The 17,237-nt window shown below is 48.1% G+C and overlaps 1 protein-coding gene across 3 annotated transcripts in view; it reads right to left on the bottom strand.

Moving 5' to 3' along the window:
- Nucleotides 1-17,237, bottom strand: part of LOC140403140 (intercellular adhesion molecule 1-like) — a 185,187-nt gene that overhangs the window by 14,310 nt on the left and 153,640 nt on the right. For all 3 annotated transcript variants that reach the window (XM_072490804.1, XM_072490806.1, XM_072490805.1), the window contains 2 exons: nucleotides 13,893-14,171; nucleotides 13,037-13,351 (listed from right to left, as the gene is read on the bottom strand). In XM_072490804.1, coding sequence (XP_072346905.1) covers nucleotides 13,037-13,351; nucleotides 13,893-14,171 — 594 coding nt within the window. The remainder of the gene's footprint in view (nucleotides 1-13,036; nucleotides 13,352-13,892; nucleotides 14,172-17,237) is intronic.

Below are 17,237 nucleotides of genomic sequence, written 5' to 3'. Positions count from 1 at the left end.
TTCATTTTGAAACCGTGCACTTTTGCAGTGGGAAAGACATGGAAATTAAAACTGGATCTGCAAAGAAAATAACAGGCGGTGGCTAAGAATTCAAATCCACGAAATGCTTTAAAAAACTGAGACTAATAAATGTGTGTTTGCCTATTGATTAGAGTTTAAACTTCCTGTAAAAGTGTAAGGAGCTGTAAATGGTAGAAGTCTTCATTCAGCCTTGTGTTCAATAAGCAGCATTAGAAAAATACCAAATAATGAGCCAACCATGACTGCAACATGGAAGGCAAACAATAAAATTGTGAAGTTCCTTAGATAGGTTCAAATGAAAAGAAACCTTTAGTTAGACAAATTATTTCTTACATTTTTATACCTGACAATCTCCACAACACGATCAAAATACAACCAATTTCAATATTGTAAATACTTTATCGACTATCTTATTAAAAATGGTACAGGAAACATCGCGGACACGGCAGTTACAACTCTGGCCGCTGTCAGATATCAGAGGTATTTAAGGGAATCCAGTAACTACAGGGTTGGCTTCTCGGGGACACGGGCAGCAAGGGGGCACAGTGGTTAGCACTGCTGCCTCACAGCGCCACGGACCCAGGGTTCAATTTGACCTTGGGTCTCTGTTTGTGTGGAGTTTTCACTTTCTCCCCGTGTCTGCGTGGGTTTCCTCCGGGTGCTCCGGTTTCCTCCCACAGTCCAAAGAACTGCAGGTTAGGTGGATTGGCCATGATAAATTGCCCCTTAGTGTCCAGGGGTGTGCGGGCTAGGTGGGGTTATGGGGATCTGGCAGGGGTGTGGGCCTAGGTCGGGTGCTCTTTGAGGGTCAGTGCAGACTTGATGGGCCAAATGGCCTCCTTCTGCAATGTAACAATCCCATGGTTCAATGGTACTCCCTCAGGGCCTGGCTGATGACTTCTGTGCTGAGGTCACAGAGTGGAGCAGAGACGCCGTGACTCATGCTGTGACTCGTGCTTTGGTAGAGCAGACAATTGGCATCTTGAAGATGTGGTCCTGATGCCTGACACAGTTTTGTTATTTACTGATATAGTTGTGTCTCCTGGTTTATCTGGAAAAGAAATGTGAAACAATATGAAAATGGGAAGGTGTTTGGAGAATCAGCAGAGCAGGGGTGGGATGGACACACATTCACCACTCACACACACACACATTCACCTCTCACACACACACCTCTCTCACACACACACATTCACCTCTCACATACACACACATTCACCTCACACACACACACACACACATTCACCTCTCACACACACACACACACACATTCACCTCTCACACACACACATTCACCTCTCACAAACACACACATTCACCTCTCACACACACACACATTCACCTCTCTCACACACACACATTCACCTCTCTCACACACACACACATTCACCTCTCACACACACACATTCACCTCTCACACACACACATTCACCTCTCACACACACACACATTCACCTCTCACACACACACACATTCACCTCTCACACACACACATTCACCCCTCTCTCACACACACATTCACCTCTCACTCACACACACATTCACCTCTCTCTCTCACACACACATACACACATTCACCTCTCACTCACACACACATCCACCTCTCTCTCACACACACATTCACCTCTCACACACACACACGCACACATTCGCCTCTCACACACACACACATTCACCTCTCACACACACACATTCACCTCTCTCACACACACACACACATTCACCCCTCTCTCACACACACATTCACCTCTCACTCACACACACACACACATTCACCTCTCTCACACACACACACACATTCACCCCTCTCTCACACACACACATTCACCTCTCACACACACACACACATTCACCTCTCACACACACACACATTCACCTCTCACACACACACACATTCACCTCTCACACACACATTCACCCCTCTCTCACACACACATTCACCTCTCACTCACACACACATTCACCTCTCTCTCTCACACACACATACACACATTCACCTCTCACTCACACACACATCCACCTCTCTCTCACACACACACATTCACCTCTCACACACACACACATTCACCTCTCACACACACACACATTCACCTCTCACACACACACACACACACATTCACCCCTCTCACACACACATTCACCTCTCACTCACACACACACACACATTCACCTCTCTCACACACACACACACATTCACCCCTCTCTCACACACACATTCACCTCTCAATCACACACACACACACATTCACCTCTCACACACACACATTCACCCCTCTCACACACACATTCACCTCTCACTCACACACACACATTCACCTCTCACACACACACACACACACATTCACCCCTCTCACACACACATTCACCTCTCACTCACACACACACACACATTCACCTCTCTCACACACACACACTCACCCCTCTCACACACACATTCACCTCTCACTCACACACACACACACATTCACCTCTCTCACACACACACACACATTCACCCCTCTCTCACACACACATTCACCTCTCTCACACACACACACGCATTCACCTCACACACACACATTCACCCCTCTCACACACACATTCACCTCTCACTCACACACACACACATTCACCTCTCTCACACACACACACACATTCACCCCTCTCTCACACACACATTCACCTCTCACTCACACACACACACACACACATTCACCTCTCACACACACACACACATTCACCCCTCTCACACACACATTTACCTCTCACTCACACACACACACACATTCACCTCTCTCACACACACACACACATTCACCCCTCTCTCACACACACATTCACCTCTCACTCACACACACATTCACCTCTCTCTCTCACACACACATTCACCTCTCACTCACACACACATTCACCTCTCTCTCACACACACATTCACCTCTCACTCACACACACATTCACCTCTCACACACACACACATTCACCTCTCACACACACACACACATTCACCCCTCTCTCACACACACATTCACCTCTCACTCACACACATATTCACCTCTCTCTCTCACACACACATACACACATTCACCTCTCACTCACACACACATCCACCTCTCTCTCACACACACACATTCACCTCTCACACACACACACGCACACATTCGCCTCTCTCACACACACACACACACACACATTCACCTCTCTCACACACACACACACATTCACCCCTCTCTCACACACACATTCACCTCTCACTCACACACACACACACATTCACCTCTCTCACACACACACACACATTCACCCCTCTCTCACACACACACATTTACCTCTCACACACACACACACATTCACCTCTCACACACACACACATTCACCTCTCACACACACACACACATTCACCTCTCACACACACATTCACCCCTCTCTCACACACACATTCACCTCTCACTCACACACACATTCACCTCTCTCTCTCACACACACATACACACATTCACCTCTCACTCACACACACATCCACCTCTCTCTCACACACACATTCACCTCTCACACACACACACATTCACCTCTCTCTCACACACACACACATTCACCCCTCTCACACACACATTCACCTCTCACTCACACACACACACATTCACCTCTCTCACACACACACACACATTCACCCATCTCTCACACACACATTCACCTCTCACTCTCACACACACACACACATTCACCTCTCACACACACACATTCACCCCTCTCACACACACATTCACCTCTCACTCACACACACACACACATTCACCTCTCTCACACACACACACACATTCACCCCTCTCTCACACACACATTCACCTCTCTCACACACACACACACATTCAACTCTCACACACACACACACATTCACCCCTCTCTCACACACACTTTCACCTCTCTCACACACACACACACATTCACCTCTCACACACACACACACATTCACCCCTCTCACACACACATTCACCTCTCACTCACACACACACACATTCACCTCTCTCACACACACACACACATTCACCCCTCTCTCACACACACATTCACCTCTCACTCACACACACATTCACCTCTCTCTCTCACACACACATACACACATTCACCTCTCACTCACACACACATTCACCTCTCTCTCACACGCACATTCACCTCTCTCTCACACACATTCACCTCTCACACACACACATACACATTCACCTCTCTCACACACACACACACACATTCACCTCTCACACACACACACATTCACCTCTCACACACACACACATTCACCTCTCACACACACACACACATTCACCCCTCTCTCACACACCCATTCACCTCTCACTCACACACACATTCACCTCTCTCTCTCACACACACATACACACATTCACCTCTCACTCACACACACATCCACCTCTCTCTCACACACACATTCACCTCTCACACACACACACGCACACATTCGCCTCTCTCACACACACACACATTCACCTCTCACTCACACACACACACACATTCACCTCTCTCACACACACACACACATTCACCCCTCTCTCACACACACACATTCACCTCACACACACACACATATTCACCTCTCACACACACACACATTCACCTCTCACACACACACACACATTCACCTCTCACACACACATTCACCCCTCTCTCACACACACATTCACCTCTCACTCACACACACATTCACCTCTCTCTCTCACACACACATACACACATTCACCTCTCACTCACACACACATCTACCTCTCTCTCACACACACATTCACCTCTCACACACACATTCACCTCTCACTCACACACACACACACATTCACCTCTCTCACACACACACACACATTCACCCCTCTCTCACACACACATTCACCTCTCACTCACACACACACACACACACATTCACCTCTCACACACACACATTCACCCCTCTCACACACACATTCACCTCTCACTCACACACACACACACATTCACCTCTCTCACACACACACCACATTCACCCCTCTCTCACACACACACACACACATTCACCCCCCTCACACACACATTCACCTCTCACTCACACACACACACACATTCACCTCTCTCACACACACACACACATTCACCCCTCTCTCACACACACATACACACATTCACCTCTCACTCACACACACATCCACCTCTTTCTCACACACACATTCACCTCTCACACACACACACATTCACCTCTCTCACACACACACACACACACATTCACCCCTCTCACACACACATTCACCTCTCACTCACACACACACACACATTCACCTCTCACACACACACATTCACCCCTCTCACACACACATTCACCTCTCACTCACACACACACACACATTCACCTCTCTCACACACACACACACTTTCACCCCTCTCTCACACACACATTCACCTCTCTCACACACACACACACACATTCACCTCACACACACACACACATTCACCCCTCTCACACACACATTCACCTCTCACTCACACACACACACATTCACCTCTCTCACACACACACACACATTCACCCCTCTCTCACACACACATTCACCTCTCACTCACACACACATTCACCTCTCTCTCTCACACACACATGCACCTCTCACTCACACACACATTCACCTCTCTCTCACACACACATTCACCTCTCTCTCACACACACACACACACATTTACCTCTCACACACACACAGACACATTCACCTCTCTCACACACACATTCACCCCTCTCACACACACATTCACCTCTCACTCACACACACACACACATTCACCTCTCTCACACACACACATTCACCCCTCTCTCACACACACATTCACCTCTCACACACACACATTCACCTCTCTCTCTCACACACACTTACACACATTCACCTCTCACTCACACACACATTCACCTCTCACTCACACACACACATTCACCTCTCTCACACACACACACACATTCACCCCTCTCACACACACACATTCACCTCTCACACACACACACACACATTCACCTCTTACACACACACACATTCACCTCTCACACACACACACACATTCACCCCTCTCTCACACACATTCACCTCTCACTCACACACACATTCACCTCTCTCTCTCACACACACATACACACATTCACCTCTCACTCACACACACATCCACCTCTCTCTCACACACACATTCACCTCTCACACACACACGCACACATTCGCCTCTCTCACACACACGCACACACACACATTCACCTCTCACACACACACATTCACCTCTCACACACACACACACACACATTCACCCCTCTCTCACACACACATTCACCTCTCACTCACACACACACACACACATTCACCTCTCTCACACACACACACACATTCACCCCTCTCTCACACACACACATTTACCTCTCACACACACACACACATTCACCTCTCACACACACACACATTCACCTCTCACACACACACACACATTCACCTCTCACACACACATTCACCCCTCTCTCACACACACATTCACCTCTCACTCACACACACATTCACCTCTCTCTCTCACACACACATACACACATTCACCTCTCACTCACACACACATCCACCTCTCTCTCACACACACATTCACCTCTCACACACACACACATTCACCTCTCTCTCACACACACACACACATTCACCCCTCTCACACACACATTCACCTCTCACTCACACACACACACACATTCACCTCTCTCACACACACACACACACATTCACCCCTCTCTCACACACACATTCACCTCACACTCTCACACACACACACACATTCACCTCTCACACACACACATTCACCCCTCTCACACACACATTCACCTCTCACTCACACACACACACACACATTCACCTCTCCCACCCACACACACACATTCACCCCTCTCTCACACACACATTCACCTCTCTCACACACACACATTCACCTCTCACACACACACACACATTCACCCCTCTCACACACACATTCACCTCTCACTCACACACACACACATTCACCTCTCTCACACACACACACACATTCACCCCTCTCTCACACACACATTCACCTCTCACTCACACACACATTCACCTCTCTCTCTCACACACACATACACACATTCACCTCTCACTCACACACACATTCACCTCTCTCTCACACGCACATTCACCTCTCTCTCACACACATTCACCTCTCACACACACACATACACATTCACCTCTCTCACACACACACACACATTCACCCCTCTCACACACACATTCACCTCTCACTCACACACACACACACACATTCACCTCTCTCACACACACACATTCACCCCTCTCACACACACACATTTACCTCTCACACACACACACACACATTCACCTCTCACACACACACACATTCACCTCTCACACACACACACACATTCACCCCTCTCTCACACACACATTCACCTCTCACTCACACACACATTCACCTCTCTCTCTCACACACACATACACACATTCACCTCTCACTCACACACACATCCACCTCTCTCTCACACACACATTCACCTCTCACACACACACACGCACACATTCGCCTCTCTCACACACACACACATTCACCTCTCACACACACACATTCACCTCTCTCACACACACACACATTCACCCCTCTCTCACACACACATTCACCTCTCACTCACACACACACACACATTCACCTCTCTCACACACACACACACATTCACCCCTCTCTCACACACACACATTCACCTCTCACACACACACACACATTCACCTCTCACACACACACACATTCACCTCTCACACACACACACACATTCACCTCTCACACACACATTCACCCCTCTCTCACACACACATTCACCTCTCACTCACACACACATTCACCTCTCTCTCTCACACACACATACACACATTCACCTCTCACTCACACACACATCCACCTCTCTCTCACACACACATTCACCTCTCACACACACACACATTCACCTCTCTCATACACACACACACACACACACACATTCACCCCTCTCACACACACATTCACCTCTCACTCACACACACACACACACATTCACCTCTCACACACACACATTCACCCCTCTCACACACACATTCACCTCTCACTCACACACACACACACACATTCACCTCTCTCATACACACACACACATTCACCCCTCTCTCACACACACATTCACCTCTCTCTCACACACACACACATTCACCTCTCACACACACACACACATTCACCCCTCTCACACACACATTCACCTCTCACTCACACACACACACACATTCACCTCTCTCACACACACACACACATTCGCCCCTCTCTCACACACACATTCACCTCTCACTCACACACACATTCACCTCTCTCTCACACACACACACACATTCACCTCTCACACACACACATACACATTCACCTCTCTCACACACACACACACATTCACCCCTCTCACACACACATTCACCTCTCACTCACACACACACACACACATTCACCTCTCTCACACACACACATTCACCCCTCTCTCACACACACATTCACTTCTCACACACACATTCACCTCTCTCTCTCACACACACATACACACATTCACCTCTCACTCACACACACATTCACCTCTCACTTACACACACACATTCACCTCTCTCACACACACACACATTCACCTCTCACACACATTCACCTCTCACACACACACACACATTCACCCCTCTCTCACACACACATTCACCTCTCACTCACACACACATTCATCTCTCTCTCTCACACACACATACACACATTCACCTCTCACTCACACACACATCCACCTCTCTCTCACACACACATTCACCTCTCACACACACACACGCACACATACACACACATTCACCTCTCACACACACACATTCGCCTCTCTCACACACACACACATTCACCCCTCTCTCACACACACATTCACCTCTCACACACACACATTCGCCTCTCTCACACACACACACATTCACCCCTCTCTCACACACACATTCACCTCTCACACACACACACATTCACCTCTCACACACACACACACATTCACCTCTCACACACACATTCACCCCTCTCTCACACACACATTCACCTCTCACTCACACACACATTCACCTCTCTCTCTCACACACACATACACACATTCACCTCTCACTCACACACACATCCACCTCTCTCTCACACACACATTCACCTCTCACACACACACACATTCACCTCTCTCACACACACACACACACACATTCACCCCTCTCACACACACATTCACCTCTCACTCACACACACACACACATTCACCCCTCTCTCACACACACATTCACCTCTCACTCACACACACACACATTCACCTCTCACACACACACACACATTCACCCCTCTCACACACACATTCACCTCTCACTCACACACACACACACATTCACCTCTCTCACACACACACACACATTCACCCCTCTCTCACACACACATTCACCTATCTCACACACACACACACACATTCACCTCTCACACACACACACACATTCACCCCTCTCACACACACATTCACCTCTCACTCACACACACACACATTCACCTCTCTCACACACACACACACATTCACCCCTCTCTCACACACACATTCACCTCTCACTCACACACACATTCACCTCTCACTCTCACACACACATACACACATTTACCTCTCACTCACACACACATTCACCTCTCTCTCACACACACATTCACCTCTCTCTCACACACATTCACCTCTCACACACACACATACACATTCACCTCTCTCACACACACACACACATTCACCCCTCTCACACACACATTCACCTCTCACTCACACACACACACACACATTCACCTCTCTCACACACACACATTCACCCCTCTCTCACACACACATTCACCCCTCACACACACATTCACCTCTCTCTCTCACACACACATACACACATTCACCTCTCACTCACACACACATCCACCTCTCTCTCACACACACATTCTCCTCTCTCACACACACAAGCACACACACCTCTCTCACACACACATTCACCTCTCTCACACACACACATTCACCTCTCTCCCACACACAAGCACACACACCTCTCACTCACACACACATCCACCTCTCTCTCACACACACATTCTCCTCTCTCACACACACAAGCACACACACCTCTCTCACACACACATTCACCTCTCTCACACACACACATTCACCTCTCTCACACACACAAGCACACACACCTCTCTCACACACACATTCACCTCTCTCACACACACACATTCACCTCTCTCCCACACACAAGCACACACACCTCTCTCACACACACATTCACTTCTCTCACACACACACACACATTCACCTCTCACACACACCCTGACACATTCACCTCGCTCTCACACACAGTATACACACACTCACCTCTCTCTCTCACACACAGTACACACACACTCACCTCTCTCTCACACACACTCAGTATACACACACCTCCCTCTCTCACACACAATACACACACACTCACCTCTCTCTCTCTCTCACACACACAGTACACACACACTCGCCTCTCACAATCACATAGTACACACACACTCACCTCTCTCACACATGCACACACAGTACACACACTCACCTCTCTCACACACACAGACACAGTACACACACACGCACGTCTCACACACACAGATGCACTCACCTCTCTGTTGCTAATTTTGCCTTAGTTTAATTGCTCTGTTTTATCACCTTTGCTCTTGAGTCGCCAGGTATATTTATAATACCGCCACGTGGTTCAAGTCCGAGTAATGATGAATAATCCAATACACCGATTAGTAAGATTTAAATCAAAGCACATTTATTATACACAGTAATCGCTACTCATGCACAAATTCTACGTCTAAGCTACTTCCTACAACTAACAGGCCTCTACTTAACTTCGGACTGGCCCACCGGGTCAGGGAAACAAATGGCCTTTTGGTCGGGTCCTGAGCCTGCGGGATTCGAAGTTGGTACAGATTGATAGCTAGGAGCGCCTATCTTGTAGCGAGCGTTGAAGTAAGACTTACAGGTTCGGTCGGCTGCTGAAGAGTGACGAGAGCTGGAAGAGCTGGAAGCGAGCCGAAGAAGAAGAGCTGGAAGAGAGCTGGAAGAGAGAGCGCCTTGAACTTGGGGCTCAATTCTTATAGTCCCCAGGGGCTTCCCGCCTTTCGGGGCAGACCCTGTACCTGGTCCCAAGTGATTGGACTTTGTCCCAATCGCTTGGTTCGATTTTCTCCAATGCTGGAGCGGTTCCCTGATCGATGGGCTGTCCTGAGGTGGTCGTTCACCACCTTTTGTGTCGGCTTCTGCTGGCGCCGAAGAGTCTGGTTTTGCTTTGTGTGTCTAAATGTTGCTTATTGTTCCCGGGGATTGCTCATTAGTATGCAGATGGCTGGTGTTTTGTTATGCTGATGGTTGCTGGTATCGATCTTGTCTGGCCTTTCCAGAGGTAAATACACAGCCAACCTGCAGCTGCTCGTTTTTGTCCTGTTGGCTGACTTTCCCATCAGCCTTTGCCGTTCGCCATTTTGAATCGGGAGTCAGCCATTTTAAGTGGCTACATCTCTCACACCTGCACACACACAGGACACACACACTCACCTCTCTCTTAAACACACACACTCACCTCTCTCACACATGCACACACACAGTGCACCCACACTCACCTCTCTCATGCACGCACACAGTGCACACATACCTCTCTTGCACACAGACATCTCTCACCACACACACAGTACACACACACCTCTCTCTCACATGCACACACACTGTACACACACACTCACCTCTCTCTCACACACACACAGTACATACACACACACACAGACCTGTCTCTCACACACCCAGACAAATACATAAACAAACACTCGCTACCCTCTCCTTCACATGAGGCCCCTATTGTCTCCCAGCAACCCTTGCCCCATTTGTTAAGGAATGGGTGAAGAGACATTCCAATTAGATGTCTCATTGATGTTAAGTATCCAATAATTGACACTGATATGTAAAGAGGTTGCAGGTGGCACATGTTTGGTGTGGTGATAGAGTTTTGATAAGAGTGTGTTCAAGGAAAATAAAGGTGTCTTGGAAAGGAGCAGAACTCTTGACTCTACTGAAAAGCAGCCAGAAGCGAACACATTCACCTCTTTGACCCGCTCTCAATCCTGCTCCGAGGACCATTCGCCCCCTAACTCCTCTAACTCTGCTGTCTCCATATCTCAACAACAGGCTGCCCTTTAGTTCTGCTATCTCCTTCACACCAGGGCCGCTTGTGCTCTGACCCCATGGCCACTTTCCCCGTTATCTTCATAGCTCCATGGTCACCTCCTCCCCTGCGCCATGGGGGTCAGAGGATGACCCCCACTGGCGCAGCGTGAGGCCGCTCCCATTGGCGCAGCGCGAGGCTGACCCCACCGGCGCAGCGTGAGATCGCTCGCAACGGCAAGGGTGAGGCTGCTCCCACCGGCGCAGCGTGAGGCTGCTCCCACCGGCGCAGCGTGAGGCTGCTCCCACCGGCGCAGCATGAGGCTGCTCCCACCGGCGCAGCATGAGGCTGCTCCCACCGGCGCAGCATGAGGCTGCTCCCACCGGCACAGCGTGAGGCTGACGCGAATCAGTCTGGTTTCCAAAAACGGAAGGCAAATGAGAGGACCACACCAGGGGGCTCGGAATCCATTGAAGCCCGCGGGTGGTTGGTGACAGGGCAGCTGGCACCCTGGCTACAGTTGACTGTTCTGTTTATTTTGCACCCAGTCTTTGTTTCCCTCACTCAGGTTCTAGAATTTGCATTCTTCTAATTAAAATATATCTCTCACTTGGTGGTTCAATCTCCCAGTTTATCGACCTCCCTGACCAGAACAAACGCAGACCTCGAGCGTGTTCTGATTTCTTTATCTACAAATGTGATCATTTGGCTCATTCTCTGACAGAGAAAACAAACAAATTAGTACACACTCGAGAGGAACTTACAGTGAGCTCGCAGAGTCACAGAGCAGTTTGCGATTGGTTTTGTGCTGTTAGAGCCCAGGTCCACTTCTGCCAAGCAGGTGTACTCCTGTCCATCATCTGACACACTTGCAGTGAAACTGAAGACATTCCTCAATCTTATATCTTCATCCGGGAAACCTTGTTCTCCTGTGGAATTAATCTGAAGAGTCTGATTCCCTCTCAGCCATGTGAGGATGAGTTTATTGTTTGGATAGACCCTCGGACCAATGCACTCCAGACTATACGTTCTGTTAACTTCCAGCACTTCCGGAGGTGAAGTAATGTTTATCTCTTGATCTGTTAAAGGAGAATGATTAAAATAAAGGATGGAATTCTACCCATTGGTGAAATTTTCTGTTCCGGCCAAATTCAATGCAGTTTTGAACGGCTCGTCCCATTTTACAGCCCCGCAGTTACTGCCATTTGTCTGTAAAATTCTGCCCACAGAATCAGTCACATCTGCCTTCCCTTTCTCAAGTAATACATTCCCATCCATTCTGCACCTATAAACAATTAGCAGCAAGAATGTCAGCCTTTATCAACCGAGATTTTCCTCGATTCCCATCCTCTAATCTATGTCAACAAACTGTGTGCTAGCTCCACCATGTTCATCGTATGGAGAACAACAGTTTACTCCAAGACCTCTGTAGTTGGCCACTGAGTCACAACTCCTGGGCATCCATATCTCCGCTACAAGGAGCCCTGCAAGTGAGATATAGAAATGGTGGAACTGACCCAAAGTCAGACACAATCTGATTTTCTTTAAAGACTTTTCCCTGGCACCACCTTCCTTTATTGTCAGGTAAGCCAATATGTTAGAGCAAGCCTTTTCACTTACTGTATACTGTGACCACCACTTTCTGCTCATCTGTACGATTATTCTGTGATTTACAGATCACATTACATGGTGCAGTAAAATCCCATGCCTGCACACTCGGGAAATAGTCTGTGATCCAATTACTGCCAGTTGTTCTGTTAGGATGTATCCCTGGTTTATATTCCACGTTGATTATTGGGTTTGAACATGTCGTAGTGCAGTTCATCTCTAAAGAAGCTCCAAATTCCACAGCTGGGGGGTTTGTGTTGAGCCTGATCTCAAATCCAGTTACAATTGCTGCTAAGGAAACAAATCACAAAAGATGAAGGAAAAGGAAATACATTTAATGACAGCACTCACCAGTTAACTCCCCACAGTAACTACAGTTTCATTTTGAAACCGTGCACTTTTACAGTGGGAAAGACATGGAAATTAAAACTGGATCTGCAAAGAAAATAACAGGCGGTGGCTAAGAATTCAAATCCACAAAATGCTTTAAAAAACTGAGACTAATAAATGGGTGTTTGCCTATTGATTAGAGTTTAAACTTCCTGTAAAAGTGTAAGGAGCTGTAAATGGTAGAAGTCTTCATTCAGCCTTGTGTTCAATAAGCAGCATTAGAAAAATACCAAATAATGAGCCAACCATGACTGCAACATGGAAGGCAAACAATAAAATTGTGAAGTTCCTTAGATAGGTTCAAATGAAAAGAAACCTTTAGTTAGACAAATTATTTCTTACATTTTTATACCTGACAATCTCCACAACACGATCAAAATACAACCAATTTCAATATTGTAAATACTTTATCGACTCTCTTATTAAAAATGGTACAGGAAACATCGTGGACACGGCAGTTACAACTCTGGCCGCTGTCAGATATCAGAGGTATTTAAGGGAATCCAGTAACTACAGGGTTGGCTTCTCGGGGACTAGGGCAGCAAGGGGGCACAGTGGTTAGCACTGCTGCCTCACAGTGCCACGGACCCAGGGTTCAATTTGACCTTGCGTCCCTGTTTGTGTGGAGTTTGCACTTTCTCCCCGTGTCTGCGTGGGTTTCCTCCGGGTGCTCCGGTTTCCTCCCACAGTCCAAAGAACTGCAGGTTAGGTGGATTGGCCATGATAAATTGCCCCTTAGTGTCCAGGGATATGCGGGCTAAATGGGGTTATGGGGATCTGGCAGGGGTGTGGGCCTAGGTCGGGTGCTCTTTGAGGGTCGGTGCAGACTTGATGGGCCAAATGGCCTCCTTCTGCAATGTAACAATCCCATGGTTCAATGGTACTCCCTCAGGGCCTGGCTGATGACTTCTGTGCTGAGGTCACAGAGTGGAGCAGAGACGCCGTGGCTCATGCTGTGACTCGTGCTTTGGTAGAGCAGACAATTGGCAGCTTGAAGATGTGGTCCTGATGCCTGACACAGTTTTGTTATTTACTGATATGGTTGTGTCTCCTGGTTTATCTGGAAAAGAAATGTGAAACAATATGAAAATGGGAAGGTGTTTGGAGAATCAGCAGAGCAGGGGTGGGATGGACACACATTCACCTCTCACACACACACACACACATTCACCTCTCACACACACACACACACCACTCTCACACACACACACACACACATTCACCTCTCACACACACACACACACACACACACACACACATTCACCTCTCACACACACACACACACACACACATTCACCTCTCACACACACACACATTCACCTCTCACACACACACACACCACTCTCACACACACGCCTCTCTCACACACACACACACACACACACATTCACCTCTCACACACACACACATTCACCTCTCACACACACACACACATTCACCTCTCACACACACACACATTCACCTCTCACACACACACACATTCACCTCTCACACACACACACACACACACATTCACCTCTCACACACACACACACACACCTCTCTCGCACACACACACACACATTCACCTCTCACACACACACACACATTCACCTCTCACACACACACACATTCACCTCTCTCACACACACACACACATTCACCTCTCACACACACACACACATTCACCTCCCTCTATCACGCACACACACACCTCTCTCACACACACACATTCACCTCCCTCTATCACACACACCTCTCTCTCACACACACATTCACCTCTCACACACACACTTTCACCTCACACACACACACACATTCACCTCTCACACACACATTCACCTCTCTCTCTCACACACACACACACACACATTCACCTCTAACACACACACATTCACCTCTCACACACACACACATTCACCTCTCACACACACACACATTCACCTCTCACACACACACATTCACCTCTCACACACACACACACACATTCACCTCTCACACACACACATTCACCTCTCACACACATTCACCTCTCACACACACACACACACACACATTCACCTCTCACACACACACACACATTCACCTCTCACACACACACATTCACCTCTCACACACACACATTCACCTCTCACACACACACACACATTCACCTCTCTCACACACACACATTCACCTCTCACACACACACACATTCACCTCACACACACACATTCACCTCTCACACGCACACATTCACCTCTCACACACACACACACATTCACTTCACACACACACACATTCACCTCTCACACACACACACATTCACCTCTCACACACACACATTCACCTCTCTCACACACACACACACTCACCTCTCACACACACACACACACCTCTCTCACACACACACATTCACCTCATACACACACATTCACCTCTCACACACACACATTCACCTCTCTCACACACACACATTCACCTCTCACACACACACACATTCACCTCTCACACACACACACATTCACCTCTCACACACACATTCACCTCTCACACACACACACATTCACCTCTCTCACACACACACATTCACCTCTCACACACACACACATTCACCTCTCACACACTCACACATTCACCTCTCACACACATACACACACATTCACCTCTCACACACACACGTTCACCTCTCACACACACACACATTCACCTCTCACACACACACATTCACCTCTCACGCACACACACACATACACCTCTCACACACACACACATTCACCTTTCTCACACACAGACATTCACCTCTCACACACACACACATTCACCTCTCACACACACACACATTCACCTCTCACACACACAAATTCACCTCTCACACACACACACATTCACCTCTCACACACATTCACCTCTCACACACACACACATTCGCCTCTCACACACACACACATTCACCTCTCACACACACATTCACCTCTCTCACACACACACACACACATTCACCTCTCA

This window comes from Scyliorhinus torazame, chromosome 27, assembly GCF_047496885.1.
Source record: "Scyliorhinus torazame isolate Kashiwa2021f chromosome 27, sScyTor2.1, whole genome shotgun sequence".
Taxonomy (NCBI): domain Eukaryota; kingdom Metazoa; phylum Chordata; class Chondrichthyes; order Carcharhiniformes; family Scyliorhinidae; genus Scyliorhinus; species Scyliorhinus torazame.
The sequence above is the reverse complement of the archived record's forward strand: the minus strand, read 5'-3'. Positions and strand labels throughout refer to the sequence as shown.